Genomic DNA, 25,791 nt, shown 5'->3' with positions numbered 1-25,791 from the left:
GTGTGTTCTCTTGATTTCCCCTTCCTGAAGTGCACAATCAATTCTTTGGTCTTACTGACATTGAGTGCAAGGTTGTTGTTGCGATGCCACATAACCAGCTGATCTATCTCATTCCTGTATGCTTCCCTGTCACCATCTAAAATTCTGCCAACAATATCTGTGTCATTGGCAAATTTTTAGATCATGTTTGAGCTGTGCCTAGCCACACAGTCATAAGTGCAGAGAGAATACAGCAGGGCGAAGCATGGATCCTTGAGGTGTGCTACTGCTGACTGTCAATGAGGAGAGGTTATTTTCCATCTCCACTGACTTTGGAATTAGGAAGCCAAGAATCCAGTTGCAGGGGGAAGTTCAGGTTTTGGAACTTGTTGATTAGTACTGAGAGTATGATGGTATTGAATGCTGAACTGTAATCAATAACCAGCAGCCTGACATAGGTATTGCTATTGTCCAGGTGATCCAAGACCAAGTGGAAAGCCAGTGAGACTGCATCCACTGTAGACCTATTGTGACGAAAGGCAAATTCCAACAGGTCCAGGTCCTTGCTTAGACAGGAGTAGATTCTGGCCATGAACAACCCCTCAAAGCACTTTATCACAGTAGATGCGAGTGCAACTGGGTGATAGTGGTTGAGGCAGCTCATTTTGCTTTTCTTGGGCATTTGTTTGATTGTCACCTTTTTGAAGCAGGTGGGAACCTCCAACTGTAGCAGTGTGAGATTGAAGATGGTCTTGAACACTTCCACTAGTTGCTTGGCACAGGTTTTCAGTGCACAACCAGGTACACCATCAGGGTCCTGACGCCTTGTGAGGGTTTACCCTTTTGAAAGATGTCCTGCCATTGGCCTCCGAGACAGAGATTACAGGGTCATCAGATGCTGCAGGGAATTCACACAGGTGCTTTATTCTCCTTTTGAAAGTGTGCATAAAAGGTGTTCATCTGGGAGTGAAGCATCATTGCCATTCATGATGTTAGGGTTCACCTTTTAGGAAATAATGGCTTGTAAACCCTGCCAAGCGATAGTGCATCCGATTTTGTCTCTAACTTAATTTGGAATTGCTTTTTTGCTCTTAAAATAGCCTTCTGTAGGTTGTACATGGACTTCCTGTATAGTTCTGGATCACTGGTATTGAATTTACACAAATCTAGCCCTCAGGAAACTATGGATCTTCTGGTTAATCCATGGCTTTTGGTTTGAGTATGTCTGGTATATTCTCGGAGGCACACACTCATCCACACAGGTCTTGATGAAGTCGAGGATAACTGTGGCATATTCTTTCAGATTTGAAGATGAATCCCTGAATACTTTCCAGGGCACTGACTCATAGCAGTCCTGTACGCGCTCCTCTGCCTCCTTTGACCATAGCTTCTTAGTCCTTACCACTGGTGCTACTCTGGTCTTTAGTCTCTGCCTCTACCCTGGGAGTAAAAGTACAGCCAGGTGATCAAACTTTCTAAAGTTTGGGCGTGGGGTGGCACAGTAAGCATTTTTGATGGTGGTATAAAAGCAGTCAAGAATGTTCACTCCTCTGGTTCCACAGGTGATATGTTGGTGGTAGTTGTTCGGAAACTTCTTCAAGCTGGTCTGGTTGAAATTCCCCGTAGTGAGAGGGAAAGCATCAGGGTGCACTGTTTCATGACTGCTGATCACAGTGCTCAGCTCCCCCTGTGCCTGCCTGATGTTGGCCAGAGGTAAAATGTACACAGTTACCAGGACAATGGTGGAAAACTCCTTTGGCAGAAAAAAAATGGACGCAAGATCAGATTCTCAAGTATGATCGATACCAGAGCCTACCCAATCACATTTCCCTATTCTCATGCTGTCACCCAGAAATGGTTGCAATTGTGATCTACTCTGGGTAAAAATTATACTTATGACAAAAATTACAAAGTTTTTAGATTTCAATTCTAGGCATATTTAGCACACTCATAGCACACTCATTTAGCAAACAATTTGTTTCAACTATGTGGACCAAAAACTGGTAAAGTGTAAGTGCTTATTGGGCATAATAGAAAGTAAAATCAAGAGTATTATATAATGGGCAGCCAATCCATTGCTATGTATTTTCACAACGGCCAAAAAAAAACTGCCACTGTTGTCTGAAGAAAAAAGGAAAAAGGAAGGAAATTGCTTTTTAAACTCATGGGGAGCATAGGCCATCAACTTTTTGCTGTTGATGTTTCTGTAGCAGGCTATTTCTTTTTTATGAGGTCGAGTTGCTAGCTCAACACTCAACCCAGCACGGATGAAAAGCGTGCCGGGGAGCCGGCTGGTTTCCAACTCAGGAGCCTTCACTCCGAAGTCCGGCGCTGATGTCACTACGCCCCCAGCTGGCTGTCTGAAGAAAAGCTGTCATTAAATTCTTTCTTTCATTGGAGTTGCATGTTTTGCAATATATGATAGATTTCAACATCAAACGTTTGGGCTATGTGGCCCAAACTACAAATTATATACAGTGATTTATAAATAATATTAAAAAAAACAAAAGAAAACACATTTTTGGGATTCATTTTTCTTCATATCTTGTTTTTAATTAGTATACTTTGGATTGTTTTTATCTGCACTATGAACATTAATTAACAGTACTATGAAACTTCCATTTAATACATGATACCTTACAGAAAACTGAGCTTTTCTTTTTATATACCAAAATTCACAAAACAATTTATAATCAAAATATTTTTTGCAAATACCTTGACAAAGCGACAGAGACGAACTGCATCATCCCACCTTGAGGCAGTAACATATTCATGAAGGATGGCAGGGTAAGGTGATATACTTGTATGTATCATTGAGCCATCAACTCTTCTAATGGTGACTTGGTTTCCCACATAATTCACAATTTGAGGATTTTTACCAAATTCACTGAAAACAAAAGAAATGTTCTGTGGATTCAAGTACTTTAAGTTTATTCATATTCCAGTATTCTTTTATTTAATATATATCCACTAAAATAATATTGAAAATGTCATGCAAGTATCATCAAAATTACTTAAAAGTTCATCAGCTAAAATTATAATTTTCAAATGAAAATTTCTTATTGTATTATCATTTTTAAAAAATCTAGTGAACTTCTGATATAACGTGGGCATGGATGAACATAATCATTTAAATTCGTCTTTCAGTTTGTATAAAAAGAAGAAAGGATAATTATTTGTTAAGGATAATTCTACCTTGCATCTTTTTCATAAACTGTTTTGGACAGCAGCTCCTTATCTACGTAGACTACATTTGGATAATACCAAACCACAAAGTACATATTCTGCATTCCACATAGTATATTGATTGTGTTGTTCCAAGCCATTGAGTGCACCATTGTTCCTGAATTAAATAAAACAAGCAGTTAAAATTACTTTTGTTTCACTAACTAATATTTGTTTCAATTTTAATACATTTATTTCAAAGATTCAAGAAACCATGTTAATATTGCAGAGACACATACATACCATTGTTTACTTTTATTTTTCGAAGCTTTGGTATTTTTAGAACTAATAAACAAAAGTATCATTAACTGGTCTGTGATGATTTTTCTCAGACATTGCTGGCAGCAATGTCCAGTAGTTTAAACTTCAGTTCTTGGAGACTGAGACAGATTCATCAACCACTGGCTAAAAGAATTCCTTCTCATCTCTGTTCTAAATGGATGTCCCTATATTCTGAGGTTGTGCCCTCTGGTTCTAGACTCACCTACTACAGGAGACATCCCTTCCACATCCACTGTATCTAGGTCTTTCAATATTTGGCAGGTTTAAAGAGATCCTCCCTCATTCTTCTAAATTCTTGAGGATACAGATGACAGCGACTACAACGGCTCCATCGGTCATGATCGACCATGGATGTTGCATCCTAGTTGTCTAGGTACGCAAGCCAGAACAGTACGATATGGAGAGCAGGCTGTTGGCCATGTAGCAACCATCTGATGGACACAAAGGAACACCAGAGACCAATAGAGTTTGGCACCAACAGCATTGCAGGAGTCGCCAGTCAGCATTGAACTCAATGTAGGGCTGCCTTAGGGATTCCAGCTCCAGACTTTTCCCTCTGGGTTTACTCCCGAAGCCATCTACATGAGTGGGTATAGTTGCAAGACAGTGGTGGTTTGAGATCAAAGTTTTCCTTCTCCTAGATGAGCTGTCAACCACAGCTGACAAGCCCCATCTGCCCGAAGCCACTGGTTTTAATACATCAGTAACCCTACTTTGCTCCTTCACCTGTCAGTGGAAACTGTTCCACCGGACTTAGTAGCTAAGTCACACTTTGAAGGCCAGGAACATAACTTGGTTGTCTGAGGCTATTTGATCTGTACGCCATTTAACAGGTTGTGGGAGTTTATCCCACTGCCACCCCTGACTTTTAACAACCTTAAAGAAATGCTGCTCATACATAAGACCATAAGATATAGGAGTAGAAGCCATTTGGCCCATCAAGTCTGCTCCGTCATTCAATCATGGGCTGATCCAATTCTTCCAGTCATTCCCACTCCCCTGCCTTCATCCCATACCCTATGATGCCCTGGCTAATCAAGAACCTAGCTATCTCTGCCTTAAATGGACCCAATGACTTGGCCTCCACAGCCCCTTGTGGCAACAAATTCCACAGATTTACCACCCTCTGACTAAAGTAATTTCTCTGCATCTCTGTTCTAAATGGATGTCCTTCAATCCTAGACTCCCCTACCATGGGAAATAACTTTGCCATCTCTAATTTTTTCAGGCCTTTTAATATCAGGAATATTTCTACGAGATCCCCCTTCATTCTCCTGAACTCCAGGGAATACAGCCCAAGAGCTGCCAGACATTCCACATACGGTAACCCTTTCATTCCTGGAATCATTCTTGTGAATCTTCTCCGAACCCTCTCCAATGTCAGTATATCCTTTCTAAAATAAGGAGCCCAAAACTGCACACAATACTCCAAGTGCCTTATAGAGCCTCAACGTCACATACCTGCTTTTATACTCTATAGCTCTAGAAATGAATGCCAATATTACATTCACCTTCTTCACAACCGACTCAACCTGAAAGTTAACCTTTAGGGTGTCTTGCACAAGGACTCCCAAGTCCCTTTGCATCTCTGCATTTTGAATTTTCTCCCCATCTAAATGATAGTCTGCCTGTTTATTTCTTCCACCAAAGTGCGTGACCATACACTTTCCAACATTGTACTTCATTTGCCACTTCTTCACCCATTCCCCTAAACTAAGTCTCTCTGCAGGTTTTCTGTTTCTTCAACACTACCCACTCCTCCAGCTATCTTTGTATCATCGGCAAAGTTAGCCACAAATCCATTAATACTGTAGTCCAAATCATTGACGTGCATTGTAAAAAGCAGCGGTCCCAACACCGACGCCTGTGGAACTCCACTGGTAACTGGCAGGCAGCCAGAATGGGATCCCTTTATTCCCACTCTCTGTTTTCTGCTCACCGGCCAATGCTCCACCCATGCTAGTAACTTCCCTGTAATTCCATGGTCTCTTATCCTGCTTAACAGCCTCATGTGTGACACCTTGCCAAAGGCCCTTTCCTTTAACCATTAACCCTTTCCTTCCTGGAATCATTCTCTTGAACCTCCTCTGGACCCTCTCCAATGCCAGTACATCTTTTCATAGACAAGGGGCCCAAAACTGCTCATAGTACTCCAAGTGCAGTCTGACCAATGCCTTATCAACACCTCAACATCACATCACATTCTAGTCCTTGCATCTGCTTTCCTTACCATTGACTCAAGCCGCCTGTTAATTTTTAGGGAATTTTGCACAAGGACTCCCAAGTCCCTTTGCTCCTCTGATTTTTGAGTTTTCTCCCCACTTAGAAAATAGTCTATTCTTTTATTCCTTCTATCAAACTACATGACCATACACTTCCCTACACTGTATTCCAACAGCTGCTTCTTTGCCTAATCTCTCAATCTGTCCAAGTCCTTCTGCAGACTCCCTGCTTCAACACTATCTGTCCCTCCACCTATCTTTGTATCATCTGCAAACCTGGCCACAAAGCCATCAGTTCTCCCATCCAAATCGCTGACATATAATGTGAAAAGAATCGGTACCAATACCGACCCCTGTGGAACGCATCCAAGCAGAATAGGCTGCTTTTATTCTGACTCTTTGCCTCCTGCAAACCAAAAAATCTTCTATCCATGCTCATATCTTTCCTATAATGCCGTGGACTCTTAACTTGTTAAGCAGCCTCATATATGGCACCTTGCCAAAGGCCTTCTGACAATCCAAGCAAACAACATCCATTGACTCCTCTTTTTCTATCCTGCATGTTATTTTCTCAAAGAATCCAAACAGATTTGTCAGGCAGGAATTGCCCTGGAAGGAAACCATGCTGACTTTGGCCTACTTTATCATGCACTTCCAAATACCTTGAAAATTCATCCTTAATAATGGACTCTATCATCTTCCCAACCACTGAAGGCAGCCTGACTGGCCGATAATTTCCTTTCTTCTGCCTACCCACCCTTCTTAAAGGGTGGAGTAACATTCGCAATTTTCCAGTCCTCCTGCACCATTCCAGAACCTTGAGATTCTTGAAAGATTATTACTACACAATCTCTTCAGCAACCTCTTTCAGAACTCTGGGTGTAATCCATCTGGTCTAGGTGACTTATCTACTTTCAGCTTCCTAAGCAAATTCTCCTTAGTAATAGTAACTAAACTCCCTTCTGGCCCCTGACACTTGAATTTCTGGCATACGACTAGTGTCTTCTACAGTGAAGACTGATGCAAAATACTTAAGTTCATCTGCCTTTCTTTGTTCCCCATTACTACCTCTCTATCTTAATTTTCCAATGGTCCAAATCCATCTTGCCACTCTTTTATTTGTATATCTAAAAAAAAACTTTTGGTATCACCTTTGAGATTTTTGGCTAACATATTTCATCCTTTCTCTCATGTTTTTTTTTAAAGTTCCCTTCTGTTGGTTTTTATAAGTTTCCAATGCTTTAACTTCCCACTACTTTTTGCTATATTATATGCCCTGTCTTTTCCTTTAATGCCGTCTTTGAATTCTCTTGTCAGCCACGGATTGCCTCATCCTCCCTTTAGAATACTACTTCAATGGAATTCCGGAGCGTATACAAATTATTATCATTGTGTTTATTACCACCATTTTTTTTTATCCTGACATGCCTTTAACTGTTTTCTTTATATATAAAGTTTCATGATGTTAGTTAAACAATTAAATGTTTTAAATTGGAATGTCCATGGTAGGAATCATCCTACTAAGCGTAAGAAAGCATTTAAAATTATTAATCGATTCCATCCTGATATAATTTTTGTACAAGAGACACGTCAGGTTATGTGATAACAATCGATTTTTTAAATTTTGGAAGGACCGTCAGATTCACACAAACTCTCAAAGTAAGATTAGGGGTGTTTCCATTTTTATTGATTCCAATATTCCCTTTAATCAGGAGGATATTATATCTGATATTAGTGGTAGATTTTTGATGGTTAAAGGAACCAGCTACAATAACAAAATGGTTTTGGTTAATATATATGGACCAAATACTGATGATCCTTCATTTTTAAAAAATATTTTTGCACTATTACCTGATTTAAATGAATATATGTTATTAATGGATGGAGATTTTAATATTTGCTTAAGTCCCCTGTTAGATAAATCATCATCTGGACATCAACTCCCTAATCATTCTGCATCACTTATTAATTCCTTTTTAATTGGTTATGGTTTAATCGAAGTCTGGAGACATATGCATCCTGCTGATAGAGAGTATTCCTTTTTTTCACATGTTCATAATAAATATTCGAGAATCGACTATTTTATAGCTGACCCTCGACTTTTACTTAATGTTCAGAAATGTGAATATGATGCAATTTTTATTTCTGATCATGCTCCTTTAAACTTAATATTTGATTTGAAAAATGTTATTTCTACAAGACCACCTTGGCGTTTTCCAGAACATTTGTTACAAAGTTCAGATTTTGTTGAGTTTATTGAAACTCAGATAAAAGAGTTTTTTCTCTTTAATAATACAGAAAATGTCTCAAAGTTAATAATTTAGGATACGTTAGAAGCTTATTTACGTGGTCAGATTATTTCTTATTTAGCTAAATTGAAGAAACAGACAACAATGGAACTAGATAACATTGCTAAACAAATTAAAGAATTAGATAATCTCAATGCAATCTTTCCAAACATTGAATTGTTTAAAAGGAGAGTGGAACTACAATCACAATATAATTTATTATTAACTTATCCTATTGAAGGATATTTGCTTAAATTGAAAAGTCAGTTTTATATTTTTGGGGATAAAAATAATAGGCTATTAGCTTCCCAATTAAGGGCTGCTAAAGCTAAAAGACAAATTTTAAAGATTTGTAAAGATAATAGTAAATAATTATGATGATAATAATTCGGAGAAGGAAGTCTGAGAAGGAAGTCAGAGCAGGAGTGCGGAGGAAGCCATTTTTGAATTTTTCGTTTTTTTTCCATCGGCATTCAGAGAGGCGGGACTGTGCAGGCGTGTGACGCCGGGCAGTGAAGCGCAGAAGATTTAAAAGGAACAGAGCCTTATACAGCGGGCAGCATAGTTTGCCGGCTGCGGAGTGAGCCAGGAGCAGAGTGAAGGCTTAAGGGCTTCGGCTCAACGGGCTTAGGCAGAAACGGGCGAGGCGAGGAAGGTTTGGTATTCATTTTTTGTTGTTATTTGAGAAGGGCAGTATGAGTGTGAGGGCAGTTTGTTGTTCTCAGTGCTGGATGTGGGAGGTCCTGCAGTCTCTAAGCCTCCCGGACATCCACATCTGCACCTGGAGAGTGAGGAGTTGATAGAGAGGAGCTACAGCAGGTGGTCACACCGGGGCCACGGGAGGCAGACAAGTGGGTCACGGCTAGGAGGGGGAAGAGGAAGAGTCAGATAATAGAGAGTACCCCAGTGGCTGTGCCCCTTGACAATAGGTACTCCTGTTTGAGTACTGCTGGGGGGGACAGCTTACCTTGGAGAAGCGACAGTGGCTGTGCCTCTGGCACAGAGTCCGACCCTGTAGCTCAGAAGGGTAGGGAAAGGAAGAGGAGGGCAGTAGTAATAGGGGACTCGATAGTAAGGGGGTCAGATAGGCCATTCTGTGGACGCAGTCCAGAGACCCGGATGGTAGTTTGCCTCCCTGGTGCCAGGGTCCGGAATATTTCTGATCGCGTCCAAGATATCCTGAAGTGGAAGGTGAGGAGCCAGAGGTCGTGGTACATATAGGTACCAATGACAGAGGTAGGAAAAGGGAAGAGGTCCTGAAAGGAGAATATAGGGAGTTAGGAAGGGAGTTGAGAAAAAGGACTGCAAAGGTAGTAATCTCTGGATTACTGCTTGTGCTACGCTACAGTGAGAGTAGGAATGCAATGAGGTGGAGGGTAAATGCGTGGCTGAGGGATTGGAGCAGGGGGCAGGTATTCAAGTATTTGGATCATTGGGACCTCTTTTGGCGCAGGTGTGACCTGTACAAAAAGGACGGGTTACACTTGAATCCTAGGGGGCCAATATCCTGGCGGGGAGATTTGCAAGGGCTACTGAGGTGACTTTAAACTAGAATGGTTGCGGGGGGGGGTGGGAATCAAATTAAAGAGACTAGGAGAGGGGAGATTAGTTCACAACAGGGGGACGGGAACAAGTGCAGAGAGACAGAGGGGTGTAAAATGAGGGTAGAAGCAAAAAGTAGTAAGGTGAAAAGTAAAAGTGGCAGGCCGGCAAATCCAGGGCAAAAATCAAAAAGGGCCACTTTTCAACATAATTGTATAAGGACTAAGAGTGTTGTAAAGGCAAGTCTGAAGGCTTTGTGTGTCAATGCAAGCAGCATTCGTAACAAGGTGGATGAATTAAAAGTGCAGATTATTATTAATGAATATGATATAGTTGGGATCACAGAGACATGGCTCCAGGGTGACCAAGGATGGGATATTCAGGGATATTCAATATTCAGGAGGGATAGACATGAAAGAAAAGGTGGGGTAGCATTGCTGGTTAGAGAGGAGATTAACGCACTAGAAAGGAAGGACATTAGCTGAGAGGATGTGGAATCGATATGGGTAGAGCTGCATAACACTAAGGGGCAGAAAACATTGGTGGGAGTTGTGTACAGGCCACCTAACAGTAGTAGTGAGGTTGGGGATGGCATTAAACAGGAAATTAGAAATGCGTGTAATAAAGGAACAGCAGTTATAATGTGTGACTTCAATCTACATATAGATTGGGCGAACCAAGTTGGTAAGGGTGCTGAGGAAGAGGATTTCTTGGAATGTATGCGGGATGGTTTTTGGAACCAACATGTCGAGGAACCAACTAGAGAACAGGCCATTCTGGACTGGGTATTGAGCAATGAGGAAGGGTTAATTAGCAATCTGGTCGTGAGAGGCCCCTTGGGTAAGAGTGACCATAATATGGTGGAATTCTTCATTAAGATGGAGAGTGATATAGTTAATTCAGAAACAAAGGTTCTGAACTTAAAGAAGGGTAACTTTGAAGGTATGAGACGTGAATTAGCTGAGATAGACTGGCAAATGATACTTAAAGGGTTGACGGTGGATATGCAATGGCAAGCATTTAAGGATCGCATGGATGAACTACAACAATTGTTCATCCCAGTTTGGCAAAAGAATAAATCAGGGAAGGTAGTGTACCCGTGGCTGACAAGGGAAATTAGGGATAGTATCAATTCCAAAGAAGAAACATACAAATTAGCCAGAAAAAGCAGCTCACCTGAGGAATGGGAGAAATTCAGAGTCCAGCAGAGGAAGACAAAGGGCTTAATTAGGAAAGGGAAAAAAGATTATGAGAGAAAACTGGCAGGGAACATAAAAACTGACTGTAAAAGCTTTTATAGATATGTGAAAAGAAAAAGATTGGTTAAGACAAATGTAGGTCCCTGACAGACAGAATAAGGTGAATTTATTATGGGGAACAAGGACATGGCAGACCAATTGAATAACTACTTTGGTTCTGTATTCACTAGGGAGGACATAAATAATCTTCCGGAAATAGTAGGGGACAGAGGGTCTAGTGAGATGGAGGAACTGAGGGAAATATATGTTAGTAGGGAAGAGGTGTTAGGTAACTTGAAGGGATTAAAGGCCGATAAATCCCCAGGGCCAGATGGTCTGCATCCCAGAGTGCTTAAGGAAGTAGCCCAAGAAATAGTGGATGCATTAGTGATAATTTTTCAAAATTCTTTAGATTCTGGACTAGTTCCTGAGGAGTGGAGGGTGGCTAATGTAACCCCGCTTTTGTGACTAGTGGGGTACCACAAGGCTCAGTGCTGGGACCCCAGTTGTTTACAATATATATTAATGACTTAGGCGAGGGAATTAAATGCAGCATCTCCAAGTTTGCGGATAACACGAAGTTGGGCGGCAGTGTTAACTGTGAGGAGGATGCAGGGTGACTTGGATAGGTTAGGTGAGTGGGCAAATTCATGGCAGATGCAATTTAATGTGGATAAATGTGAGGTTATCCACTTTGGTGGCAAAAACAGGAAAACAGATTATTATCTGAATGGTGGCCGATTAGGAAAAGGGGAGGTGCAATGAGACCTGGGTGTCATTATACACCAGTCATTGAAAGTGGGTATGCAGGTACAACAGGCGGTGAAAAAGGCGAATGGTATGCTGGCATTCATAGCAAGAGGATTCGAGTACAGGAGCAGGGAGGTACTACTGCAGTTGTACAAGGCCTTGGTGAGACCACACCTGGAGTATTGTGTGCAGTTTTGGTCCCCTAAGCTGAGGAAAGACATTCTTGCCATAAAGGGAGTACAAAGAAGGTTCACCAGATTGATTCCTGGCATGGCAGGACTTTCATATGATGAAAGACTAGATCGACTAGGCTTATACTCGTTGGAATTTAGAAGATTAGGGGGGGATCTTATTGAAACGTATAAAATCCTAAAGGGATTGGACAGGCTAGATGCAGGAAGATTGTTCCCGACGTTGGGGAAGTCCACAACGAGGGGTCACAGTTTGAGGATAAAGGGGAAGCCTTTTAGGACCGAGATTAGGAAAAACTTCTTCACACAGAGAGTGGTGAATCTGTGGAATTCTCTGCCACAGGAAACAGTTGAGGCCAGTTCATTGGCTATACTTAAGAGGGAGTAAGATATGGCCCTTGTGGCTAAAGGGATCAGGAGGTATGGAGAGAAGGCAGGTACAGGGTTCTGAGTTGGATGATCAGCCATGATCATACTGAATGGCAGTGCAGGCTCGAAGGGCCAGATGGCCTCCTCCTCCACCTATTATCTATGTTTTCTATGATATTAATCATATCTTTCACGATTTTTATTCCGACCTCTATAAATCTCAGTTTCCAGAAGATCCCTCTAAAATGAAAGTTTTTTTTATATAAGATTAAATTTCCTCAAATTACTGCTGAAGATCAACAGAACCTTGATGCTCCAATTGTTGAACATGAAATTCAGAAAGCTATATGGTGAATGCAATCAGGGAAAGCTCCTGGACTCGATGGTTATTCGGTAGGATTTTACAAATAATTTGAAAAATTACTTTCTCCATATCTTTTGGAAATATTTCATGAATCTTTTGAGAAAGGCAATTTACCTTCTTCTTTTTCTGAAGCTTCTGTTTCTTTAATCCTTAAGAAAGATAAAGATCCTACTGGATGCTCATCTTATAGACCTATTTCGCTACTAAATGTGGATGCTAAAATCCTTTCCGAGATAATGGCTAACCGTTTGGAAAACATTTTATCTAAAATTATCTTTATGGATCAAACAGGTTTTATTAGAGGCCGTTACTCTTCTTCTAATGTTCGGAGACTGATGAATGTTATATATTCACCATTATCCAAAATACCTCAATGTGTTATTTCTCTGGATGCAGAAAAGGCATTTGATAGAGTTGAATGGACTTATTTGTTTAATATAATAGAGAGATTTAGCTTTGGTAATAATTTTAATAAATGGATTCAAATGATCTATAAGAACCCTATCGCTACCGTCATTACTAATAATCTTAGGTCTCCCTTTTTTTCACTTTCACGAGGTACTCGACAAGGGTGTCCATTAAGTCCTTTATTATTTAATCTTGCATTGGAGCGTTTGGCTATAACAATTCGCGAAGCTAAAAATATTCATGGTATTTCTATAAATGGTTTTATATATATATATATATACACACACACACACAAGATTTCTCTTTATGCAGATGATCTTTCGGTTTATATCTCGAATCCTGAAAAATCTATTCCTAATCTTTTGGAATTATTGAATGATTTTGGAAAATTTTCGGGATATAAACTTAACTTAAATAAAAGTGAATTGTTCCCTTTAAATGTTCCTGTTTTTATATATAAGAATATTCCATTTAGAATTGTGAATTCTTTTAAATATTTGGGTATTACCATTACAAAAAAATATAAAGATCTTTAAAAAGCTAATGTAGTTCCTTTATTGGACTCTATGAAACAATTATTTTCTAGATGGAATCCTCTTACACTTCCTTTAATAGGTCGTATTCATGCCGTGAAAATGATGATTTTATCCAGATTTTTATATATTTTTCAAAATATACCTATCTTTCTAACCAAAAATTTTTTTGATCAAATTGATTCTACTATTTCGTCCTTTATTTTGAATAATCAAAAACCAAGAGTTAATAAGTTTCCTTTACAAAAATCTAAAAAAAGAGGGTGGACTCGCGCTACCTAATTTAAGATTGTATTATTGGGCTGTTAATATTTGACAATTATGTTTTTGGTTATATTGGCTCGATAAGAACCAAAAACCAGCTTGGATTGATTTAGAATTTAAAGCTATTAATCAATTTTATTTAACTTCATTATGAGGAGCTCCATTACTTTTACAACTTGCTAAAATCTCTAACTTAAATTTCTACCCTGTTATTAAACAGTCCTTACGGATTTGGTTTCAGTTTCGCAACTTTTTCAATTTCAAACAATTTAAATTGTCTAGTCCTGTATTTCGAAATTTGCTATTTAAACCTTCAATTACCGATCCCATTTTTCTTTTACGGATAAATAAGGGGATTTGTTCTTTTGCAGATTTATTTACTGATGGTTGATTGATGTCTTTTAAAGAGTTAATTAGTAAATATTCTCTCTCTCACACATTTCTTGCAATATTTACAGGTCAGACATTTTTTACAAAAATATGTTTCTACGTTTCCATATATGCAAGAATCTGATTTGTTGGACACTATTTTGAATATGAATCCCTTAGTGAGAGGTTCCGTTGGGAGAATTTATAATTTATTTTTACTACAAAAAGATAACCTCTCACTAAAGATTAAACAAGATTCGGAGAGAGAACTTAATATGACTTTTGTTAATGAAGACTGGTCGCGAGTTTTGAAAATGGTTAATTCTTCTTTGATATGTGCTAATCATTGTTTAATTCAGTTTAAAATTGTTCACCGCTATTATTTAACAAAGGAGAGGCTATCCAAAATATTTCCTAATATAGATAATTACTGTGATAGGTGCAAAAATGAAGTAGCTACTTTGTCACGTGTTCTGGTCATGTCCTTCATTAAAATCTTTTTGGAAATCTTTATTTCCTACAATTTCTAAAGCTTTGAAAATTAATTTACAACCTAATACATTGACTGTTCTATTTGGAATAGTTCCGCATCATATTCAGGGTATTTAATTTTCAAACCAACATGTAATTGCATTCATCACATTGTCAGCAAGAAGAGCTATTTTATTGAAATAGAAAGATACCTCTGCTCCTACTCTAACTCAGTGGTTTTCCCAAGTAATGTCATGTCTTAGTTTTGAAAAAATTAGTAGAACTTTTGCCCCTGATTTGATTTTGAGAGAAGGTGGGGCTCTTTTGCTAAATATTATCATTTAATTTGAATCAATTTACATGGTTTCCTTCCAATTTTATATTATTTTAATGTGATTTGGTGGTTGTTATTTTCTTTTTCTTTTCTTATATGTAAATATAAATGATTGTAAGATATATCGCTCCGGGAGTTGGTTCTTAATGGTTTTTTTTCTCTTTTTTTTGGTTTATAGTTAGTGGGGTTTTTTTTTAGTTAGCTGGGGTTCTCTTTTTTCCTTCTTTTTCTTTTATAAATTTTTTTTCATTAGCATATATATGTTTTTTCCCCAGCTTTATTAATTATATATATACTAATTTGCTGAATTTCTGTATTTTATAGCTGTAGAAGATTATATTAATAGAAAGATTTAAAAATGAAATGAGAATACTACTTCATCTTTGGGATGCATCTTTCTTACACCTTCTTAATTGCCCTGAGAAACTCCAGCCATTGCTGTTCGGCAATCATCCCTGGTATTCTTCCCTTCCAATTAACTTTGGCCAGCTCCTCTCTCATGCCCCCGTACAACCCTTACTTCCACTGTAATACTGATACACCTGACTTTATTCCGTACACTGCGTGCATTCAAATATAACACCTTTATTCTTGTATTCATCATCTTCTTCGATTTTCTCCCCATGTAACACTTCACCTCATCCCACTGACTGCAATTTTGCCTTTTTAGACAATAGGTGCAGGAGTAGGCCATTCGGCCCTTCGAGCCAGCACCGCCATTCACTGTAATCATGCCTGATCATCCACAATCAGTATCCAGTTCCTGACGTATCCCCATAACCTTTGATTCCACTATCTTTAAGAGCTCTATCTATCTCTTTCTTGAAAGCATCCAGATACTTGGCCTCCACAGCCTTCTGGGGCACAGCATTCCATACATCCACCACTCCCTGGGTGAAAAAGTTTTTCCTCAACTCCGTTCTAAATGGCCTATCACTTATTCTTAAACTGTGGCCTCTGGCTCTGGACTCACCCATCAGTGGGAACATGCTTCCTGCCTCCAGCATGTCCAATCCCTTAATAATCTTAAATGTTTCAGTAAGATCCCCTCTCAGCCTTCTAAATTCCAGAGTATACAAGCCCAGTGGCTCCAATCTTTCGACATACGACAGTCCCACCATCCCGGGAATTAACCTTGTGAACCTACGCTGCAGTTCCATCCCTCAATAGCAAGAATGTCCTTCCTCAAATTTGGAGACCAAAACTGCACACAGTACTCCAAGTGTAGTCTCACCAGGGCCCTGTACAGCTGCAGAAGGACCCCTTTGCTCTTATACTCAATTCCCCTTGTTATGAAGGCCAGCATGTCATTAGCTTTCTTCACAGCCTGCTGTACTTGCAGGCTTGCTTTCAGTGACTGATGTACAAGAACACCTAGATCTCGTTGTACTTCCCCTTTTCTTAACTTGACTCCATTTAGATAATAATCTGCCTTCCTGTTCTTACCACCAAAGTGGATAACCTCACATTTATTCACATTAAACTGCATCTGCCATGCATCTGCCCAGTCACCCAGCCTGTCCAAGTCACCCTGCATTCTCATAACATCCTCCTCACATTTCACACTGCCACCCAGCTTTGTGTCATCGGCAAATTTGCTAATGTTACTTTTAATTCCATCTAAATCATTAATATATATTGTAAACAGCTGCGGTCCCAGCACTGAACCCTGTGGTACCCCACTGGTCACCGCCTGCCATTCCGAAAGGGACCCGTTAATCGCTACTCTTTGTTTTCTGTCAGCCAGCCAATTTTCAATCCACGTCAGTACTCTGCCCCCAATACCATGTGCCCTAATTTTGCCCACTAATCTCCTATGTGGGACTTTATCAAAGGCTTTCTGAAAGTCCAGGTACACTACATCCACTGGCTCTCCCTTGCCCATTTTCATAGTTACATACTCAAAAGATTCCAGATGATTAGTCAAGCACGATTTCTCCTTCGTAAATCCATGCTGACTTGGACTGATCCTGTTACTGCTATCCAGATGTGTCGTAATTTAATCTTTTATAATTGACTCCAGCATCTTTCCCACCACCGACGTCAGGCTAACCAGTCTATAATTCCCTGTTTTCTCTCTTCCTCCCTTCTTGAAGAGAGGGACAACATTAGCCACCCTCCAATCCACAGGAACTGATCCTGAATCTATAGAACATTAGAAAATGATGACCAATGCGTCCACGATTTCTAAAGCCATCTCCTTAAGTACCCTAGGATGCAGACCATCAGGTCCCGGCGACTTATCAGCCTTCAGACCCAACAGTCTATCCAACACCATTTCCTGCCTAATATAAATTTCCTTCAGTTCATCCATTACCCTAGGTCCTTTGGCCACTATTATATCTGGGAGATTGTTTGTGTCTTCCCTAGAGAAGACAGATCCAAAGTACCTGTTCAACTCGTCTGCCATTTCCTTGTTCCCCATAATAAATTCACCCGTTCCTGTCTTCAAGGGCCCAATTTTGGTCTAACTATTTTTTTTCCTTTTCACATACCTAAAGAAGCTTTTACTATCCTCCTTTATATTCTTGGCTAGTTTACCTTCGTACCTCATTTTTTCTCTGCGCATTGCCTTTTTAGTTACCTTCTGTTGCTCTTTAAAAGTTTCCCAATCCTCCGGCTTCCCACTCGTCTTTGCTATGTTATATTTCTTCTCTTTTATTTTTATACTGTCCATTACTTCCCTTGTCAGCCACGGCCTCCCCTTACTCCCCTTAGGATCTTTCTTCCTCTTTGGAATGAACTGATCCTGCACCTTCCGCATTATTCCCAGAAACACTTGCCATTGCTGTTTCACTGTCATCCCTGCTAGGGTATCGTTCCATTGAACTTTGGCCAGCTCCTCCCTCATAGCACCATAGTTCCCTTTGTTCAACTGTAATACTGACACTTTCGAGTTTCCCTTCTCCCTCTCAAATTGTAGATTAAAACTTATCATATTATGGTCACTACCTCCTAATGGCTCCTTTACCTCAAGGTCCCTGATCAAATCCGGTTCATTGCACAACACTAAATATAGAATTGCGTTCTCTCTGGTAGGTTCCAGTACAAGCTGTTCTAAGAATCCATCTCAGAGGGACTCCACAAACTCCCTTTCTTGGGGTCCAGTACCAATCTGATTCCTCCAGTCTACCTGCATGTTGAAATCCTCCATAACAACTGTAGCATTACCTTTGCTACATGCCAATTTTAACTCTTGATTCAACTTACACCCTACATCCAGACTACTGTTTGGGGGCCTGTAGATAACTCCCATTAGGGTCTTTCTACCCTTAGAATTTCTCAGTTCTATCCATACAGACTCTATGTCTCCTGATTCTAATGTCCCCCCTCGCAAGGGACTGAATATCATTCCTCACCAACAGAGCCACCCCACCCCCTCTGTCCATCAGTCTGTCCTTTCGATAGGACGTATACCCTTGAATATTCATTTCCCAGGCCCTCTCCACTTGAAGCCATGTCTCTGTTATTCCAACAACATCATACTTACCAATTTCCAACTGTGCCTCAAGCTCATCTACTTTATTTCTTATACTCCGTGCATTCATATACAATACTTTTAATTCATTACTCCCTTCACCTCCCACACCAATTCCTATTTCACTTGGCCATACTGTACGATCCCTTCCTGAGCTTTCTGCTCTGTTGATTCTGCTGTCTTTCTTAACTTTTCTTGTTCTCACTTTCCCTTTATCTCCATCCTTATGTTTCCAGTTCGTCCCCTCCCCCCCACTACTTAGTTTAAACACACCCGTGTTGCAGAGGCAAACCTACCTGCCAGAATGCTGGTGCCCTGCTTATTAAGATGCAACCCGTCCCTTTTGTACAATTCAGCCTTACCCTGAAAAATACCCCAATGGTCCAAGAATGTAAATCCTTGCTTCCTGCACCAGTTCCTCAGCCACACATTCAGATCCATTATCTCCCTGTTCCTGCCCACTCCAGCACGAGGAACTGGAAGCAAACCGGAGATAACCACCCTGGAAGTCCTGCTTTTCAGCCTTCTTCTGAGTTCTCTGAAGTCATGCTGTAGAATGTCTTTCCTCTTCTTCCCCACGTCATTTGTGCCAACATGCACCACCACTTCTGGATGTTCATCTTCACTCTTGAGGATTCCCTGCAATCGGTCCGTGACGTCCTGGATCCTGGCACCAGGGAGGCAACATACCATCCTTAAATCCCGCCTGTTGCCGCAGAAACCTCTTTCTGTACCTCTCACTATGGAGTCCCCTACTACCACGGCTCTGCCTGACGTCTGTCTCCTCGGCTTTGCTTCAGCGCCAATTGTCGGCTCGCAGATCTGACTGCCTCCCAGGCTGGCATCATCTTCTGTCCCAACAGCTTCCAAGAGGGTGAACCTGTTTACGAGAGGCACATCCCCCGGGGTCTCCTGTACTTTAAATGTCCTTTCCTTGCTCATCGTCGCCACCCCCCCCCCCCACCTTCCGGTATCCTCGGTGTAACGACCTCACTGTAGGTCCTGTCCAGAGAACTCTCGTTTTCCCGGATGAACCTAAGGTCATCCAGTTGCCTCTCCAGTGCTGCAACACGGTCCTTCAGAAGCTGAAACTGGACACATTTTCCACAGGTGTAGGAGCTAGAGGCATTCTCAGTGTCCCTGACCTCCCACATCATGCACGCAGCACACTGAATCAGCCTAGCAGTCATCTCTTCACCACTTCTCACCCTCTCCAACTGTGGCGTAGTCTCCTCGCTGAAGACTCTCGAGGGGTCCTCACTTGGAGTGAAGCTCGTCCTCAGCCTCTGCTCGCAGAAGCCTCTCGAGCCAAAGCCTTCCTACTCCGTCTCCCTCTACTCTGTCGCCTGCTCCGTCAAACTGCTCTCTTTTAAATACTCCCGCTGACTCACGGACTGACTTGCACGCGCTTGCGCAGTCCTGTCCCGATCAACTGCTGAGAAAAATGGCCTGTTCTTTCTCACAGTCTCACTACACACTGTGTTGACTTGTATAGCAACTGCCCCATCCTGAACCCTAGAATCATTGAATAAAACAGCACTGAAACAAGCCCTTAGACCTAATCATTCATGCTGACCAAGTTAGTCCCATTTGCCTGCATTTAGTCCATAATCACTTCAAACCTTTCCGAACCTGTCTGTACCGTATAGCCTACAGTATAATAAGGGACTATTTTATGTTTTAGTAACACATGATTGAATGCGCTATTAGGCGTGTATTGATCTGTACGTGTGTACCAAGTTCGGTTTCTGCCAGTAAAGAATCATGAACCTTAGCTCCCATCTCCAGCATTTTTATTAATAGCATTGTTGTGTAACCAGGCCACATACACAACAAATTGGCAATGAGGTTAATGAACCTGCATCGTATCGGAACGTCGTGTTTTAACTGATAACGACATTTGGAAGAAGAGCGCAAGAAACGAGCCAAGGAGAGGGAGAAGGAGGCACAGCAAGGCCACGAGTCTGAAAGGAAGCGGGAGCACAGCCGGGGTCGGAAACGTCGTGAGACCAAGAGACACAGTCGGAGCTTCAGCATGTCCAGTCGTGACCACAGCTGGTGCTGACTCCCAGGGACTGAGGGTTTGCCTGCCCCAGAAGGGGGATAAAAAGGAGCAACACACACACACACATCTAGACGGAGTGCGCTCGTGGTGCTAGCAAAAAGGACATGTGAGTCAAAAAAAAGGAAATAAGGGGAGAACCGGGCTAAATTAACATAACAAAGATGGCGATGATTGGAACCATTACAGTATTTGACCGTGGCATTGAAGACTGGGCAACTTACATTGAAAGAGTGGAGTTATATTGTGAGGCTAACGGTGTTAATGATGAAAAGAAAGCCAGCGTCTTACTCAGTATTATGGAAGCAAAAACATATGGGCTGCTATGGAGCTTGTTAACCCCTGAAAAGCCAGCTGACAAAATGTTCAAGCAAATAGTAGACACTCTCCAACAGCATTTAAACCCCAAACCACTGGTCATTGCTGAAAGATTTAAATTTCACAAATGGAATCAGAGTGAAAATGAAAGCATTTCTGAATATTGTGCTGAATTGCGCAAATTATCAGAACATTGTCAATTTGGAGCTGGTCTATCGGATGCATTGAGGGACAGGTTATTGTGTGGCATGTACTGTGAAACCACACAGAAGTTGTTCCTGGGTGAAAAAGACCTTACATTAGAGAAGGCGCCAAACTTTACAATATCAATGGAAGCAGCAGGACGGGGTGCTTCAGAGATACAACAAAAATCTCTGGTGTATGCTACGAATAAAATGTCACTAAACAGAAATGAAGGAAAGAAATGTTACCATTGTGGGAACATGTCACATGACCCTGATGACTGTTGGTTTAAAGACAAAGAATGCAGAAACTGTGGCAAACAGGGCCACATTGGCAGAGTATGCAAAGCTAGTAAACAATGTTACCGTTGTGGGAACATGTGACATGATCCTGATGACTGTTGGTTTAAAGACAAATAATGCAGAAACTGTGGCAAACAGGGCCACACTGGCAGAGTATGCAAAGCTAGTAAACAGCAGAAAAAGGACAAAATACAGAGAAACAAGAAACCCCAGAAAGGAAAACACAACAATGTACACAAAATGGACGAAAGCAGTTCTGATGAAAACCACTCAGACGAAAGTGAATTGTCTTGTCTGCAACTTCACAACGTGAAAGAGACAGATGATCGAAGAGCAATAAGGATCACTCCACAAGTGGCAGGCGTGAGACTGAAAATGGAATTGGACACAGGCTCAGCTTTAACAGTGATCTCTGTACACGACTACAAACAACCATTTTCTCACATACCTCTGAAACAAACTAAACTACTGCTAAAGATTTACACAGGACAGAAATGCGTCCCAAAGGTAAAATTAAAGTGACAGTGACCTATGGAGACAAAAGACAGCAGCTGAATCTCTATGTACTGAAAAATGGAGGACCACCGTTACTGGGATGTGAGTAGCTCAAGAAAATCCAGTTGGATTGGCACACCATCAAGGCACTAGATGTGTCAACAAAGGAGGGCAGCTCAGTGGGGAAGATGTCCGCAGCTCTCCTCTCACCCATTGTCAACAATTACAACAACGAGGAGGAGCTAGACAGCGTCGACGATGAGGATGAACGCAGTATCCATGGACACGACTTGGATGAAGATACAGAGGATGCAAGGGAGACAGATATTACCAATAAGCAGGATGATGAAGACTACCTGGAAGTAAAAGAGCAGAAGTACCAGGAGAAATTGATCTCTCTCAAAAGACAGCTACAGCAGTTACAGGAAGGCACTTTGCAGGAGTATCAGAAAAGTATGAAGAAACTAGATCAACAATACAAGGAAAGAATACGAAATGCAGAGCTTTTTCTGCAACTGGAGACAGAACAAGTGGAAAGGAATTGTATTAAAGAGAAGAAAGCAGCAGTGAAGGAATGTGAAGATAAAAAGATTGAGTTAGAAGAAAAGAAAAAGATGGTTGAGAATGAGAGGCTAACAATGGAACTCACAGGAGATTCTATGGAGGTAAAGCCAATAATGACTAGGAAACTAAGAAGGAGACCTAATGACCCTGTTCCAACTACAGCAAAAGACGAAAACCTGCACCTGCGCAGTTACTTGTTAACAGATGAACAGATAATGGAAGATCTGCAAACTCTCAATAAGCTTAAATCTCCAAAAAGACCAGCATCTCCGTCTTCTCCTGAGCATCTTCCCAGCACTCCTGCTGACTAGCACAAAGATATGAAGCAAGAATAGAAGATGGAAAGTTATATTATGATAAGAGATGGTATCATAAAGGTCAGGCTATCTATTTGGAATCTAAGGAGAATATGAAGATTGACTGTGTAATTAGCTCAGTTGCAACAAATAAGATATGGGTAAAGAAGACAAGTGATAGTACAAAGATGCATATATATCTAGGACAGCTGCACAGAAGAGTCTTCATTATACGGAGGCGATCTGCTGCCTAGAACTCTTAGCAAGTTGGAGGCGCAAATCTTCTTAACCCCCTATGCTCAGAGGTCAACTTTTCATGTCTTTTATATGGAAATCTGTATTAAAGCAAACAAGTTTATTGACAGACATTACCCAGCGAGACAGAGAAGACCCCCCAGAAACTTGAGTTATAAATGGGTCTTAGACCAAAAGTAAAATAAAAAGTCTTGTTATAATTTGATATTATTAAATTACTTTGTTATAATTTGATATTATTAAGCTACTAAGTAAACAAATGGTAGGCATTTGTATGTTAAGGGTAAACATATTTGTTTAGCATAGTGCCCCAGTAAATAAAACAATTGATACACTATTAAAATAAAAGAGGAGGAGTGTACTGTATAGCCTACAGTATAATAAGGGACTTCTTTATGCTTTAGTAACACATCATTGAATGCGCTATTAGGCGCATATTGAGCATATTGTTCGGTTTCTGCCAGTAAAGAATCCTGAACCTTAGCTCCCATCTCCAGCGTTTTTATTAATAGCATTGTTGTGTAACCAGGCCACATACACAACACTGTCTACATGTACTTCATATTCACTTCCACAGTTTCCTCTGGTAGTTCATTATATATATCCACTAACCTCCATATAAAAAACTTTTATCTTCAATTTTCTCCTCTTGTTTTAAACTTATGCTCTCTTGACTCCTCCACTCTGGCTAAAAGGCTGACACTTCACTTTATAGAGATATATAAAATGATGAGGAACATAAATAACGTCAGCCCACAACTTCCTACACTCCAGGGAATAAAGTCCCAGCTTACCAGCCTCTTCTTGCAACTCAAGATGTCTAGTCCCATCCTGGCAATAACCTTGTGAATATTTTCTGCACTCTTTCAGATTAATGACATCTTTCCTATAGCTAGGTGATCAGAACTGAACATAATACTTCAGTTGTGATCTTGCTAATGACTTGTACAGTTGTAACATGATATCCCAATTCCCGTACTCAATGCCCTGATTAATGAAGTCAAGCAATCCAAAAGCATTTTTCATCAACCTGCCTATCGGGCCTCCCTTATCAGCGAGCTATATACCCATATCCTTACATCGGTCTATTCACCAACACTCTACAAGGTCCTACCATTTACTATCCTGCCCTCCTTTAACTTAATAGTGCAACACCTTGCACTTGACCAGGTTAAATTCCATATGTTATTCCTTGGCCTACTTCCCAGGCTGATTTACATTCTGCTCTATTCTTAGATAACAAACAAGAGAAAATCTGCAGACACTGGAAATCCGAGCAACATACACAAAATGCTGGAGGAACTCAGCAGGCCAGACAGCATCTATGGAAAAAAGTACAGCCAAAGTTTCGGCCTGAAATGACAACTGTACTTTTTTCCATAGATGCTGACTGGCCTGCTGAGCTCCCCCAGCATTTTGTGTGTGTTGCTAATCTTAAGATATCCCTCTTAACTGTGCACTATACCATTCATTTAGGTGTCACCCACAAATCTACTAACCATGACAACCATATTCTCAACCAAATCATTAATATAGATGATTAACACCATTAAGGATAATCACTGCAGCATACTAGTAGCCACCAGAAATGAAAAGCTGGAATTTTTCCAGATCAAAACACGAGTTTTTATCTTTAGCTTCATTGTGTTAGATAATAACATGATTACTTTCTACACATAATATAATACCTCTATAATGAGAGGTCTGCTTTTATATCACATTGGCAATAAAAGAAAACTTATGGCTATGCCATCACTCAGAGCCCAGATGTTTAGAAATAAAATCCATGAAAATGAAAATTCTATTTTGCTGTAGTTTGATATGAAATGAGATGTGTGTTAAGAGTGTCCAGAAGAGGACATGGGCTAGAGTTCTCTTGAAATTCTGGGATTTTGTGCATTAAGCCTGTGTGCCGGCCTGCAAACAGACTGCGGATGAAGGGAGATCATGGAGAAGGGGAAGAATTTAGGGTGGAAATGGCATGCGGTGCAGAGCCAAGAAGAAAACTTCTGCTTCCCTTAAATCTTATGCATTGATAACAGGAAACTTCTATTGATGGCAAACAGATTAAAGATTAGCTTTAATCTTTTTTTGTATGTACAACTGAAACATACAGTGAAATGCGTCATTTACGTCAATGACCAACTCAATCCGAAGATGTGCTGGGGGCAACCTGCAAGTGTCACTATGCTTCTGGTGCTAATATGCCCACAACTTACTAACCCTAACCCTTGGGATGTGGGAGAACATACAAACTTCTTACAGACAGCCGTGAATTCTGAACTTCCAGTCAGCTGATTGCTGCTGTCTTCCTACTACTCTCTGATAGGCAAGACAAAGGTTCTTCTGTTCTTCAATGGGAACACTGAAAGATCTGTCCACTGAATCTGGGGCAGGTCAGATCTGGTATATAGTCAAGTAATTTATCTTTAATTAATTGAAACTTATTGCTTTAAGTGTTTTAAAATTTGTATCTTGCACTTTTTTTTTACATGAACACAATAAAATAGGAGCAGTAGTCTGTCACTGGGTCCTTCTAACTTGCCTCATCATTTAATATGATTCAGGCTGGTCTATGCTGGCCTCAACTTTTCTTCACTGCCACTTCTCCATACCCCTCTATTTTTCAATCTATTAAATATTATCTACCTCCATTTTAAAATATGTCTAATGATCAAGCTCTCACCCTGTCTTTGAATAACATCGAAGATCTGTGAATATTACACTTTCATACAGTTTGACAGTTAACTCCAGTAAGAGAGACACCTTAACTGGCCGTCAAAATATAATTTAAGCTTGGATGCACATCAGTTAGAGTCAGCATCAACTAACAAGGTGTGGCTGGGAGACAAAGTCATAAAGGAACAGAAGGCACCCATTTGGTGCACCAAATCCATGGCTAGTCTTTGAAAGACAGTCCACTCAGTACCATTCCAGTCAATAACCCTCTAAAATTGTTTTCCTCAAATGGCTATACAACTTCCTTTGGAAATTATTGATCATCAAGTG

The 25,791-nt window shown here is 40.6% G+C and overlaps 1 protein-coding gene across 6 annotated transcripts in view; it reads right to left on the bottom strand.

The window, feature by feature from the left end:
* ift80 (intraflagellar transport 80 homolog (Chlamydomonas)) overlaps positions 1–25,791 on the bottom strand; it is a 275,494-nt gene that overhangs the window by 43,084 nt on the left and 206,619 nt on the right. For all 6 annotated transcript variants that reach the window (XM_072255425.1, XM_072255426.1, XM_072255427.1 and 3 more), the window contains 2 exons: positions 3,175–3,322; positions 2,695–2,866 (listed from right to left, as the gene is read on the bottom strand). In XM_072255425.1, the coding sequence (XP_072111526.1) occupies positions 2,695–2,866; positions 3,175–3,322 (320 nt within the window). The remainder of the gene's footprint in view (positions 1–2,694; positions 2,867–3,174; positions 3,323–25,791) is intronic.

The sequence above is a fragment of the Mobula birostris genome, chromosome 4, assembly GCF_030028105.1.
Source record: "Mobula birostris isolate sMobBir1 chromosome 4, sMobBir1.hap1, whole genome shotgun sequence".
NCBI lineage: Eukaryota > Metazoa > Chordata > Chondrichthyes > Myliobatiformes > Myliobatidae > Mobula > Mobula birostris.
Note: the sequence above shows the minus strand (reverse complement) of the source record. Positions and strands in the feature narration are given on the sequence as shown.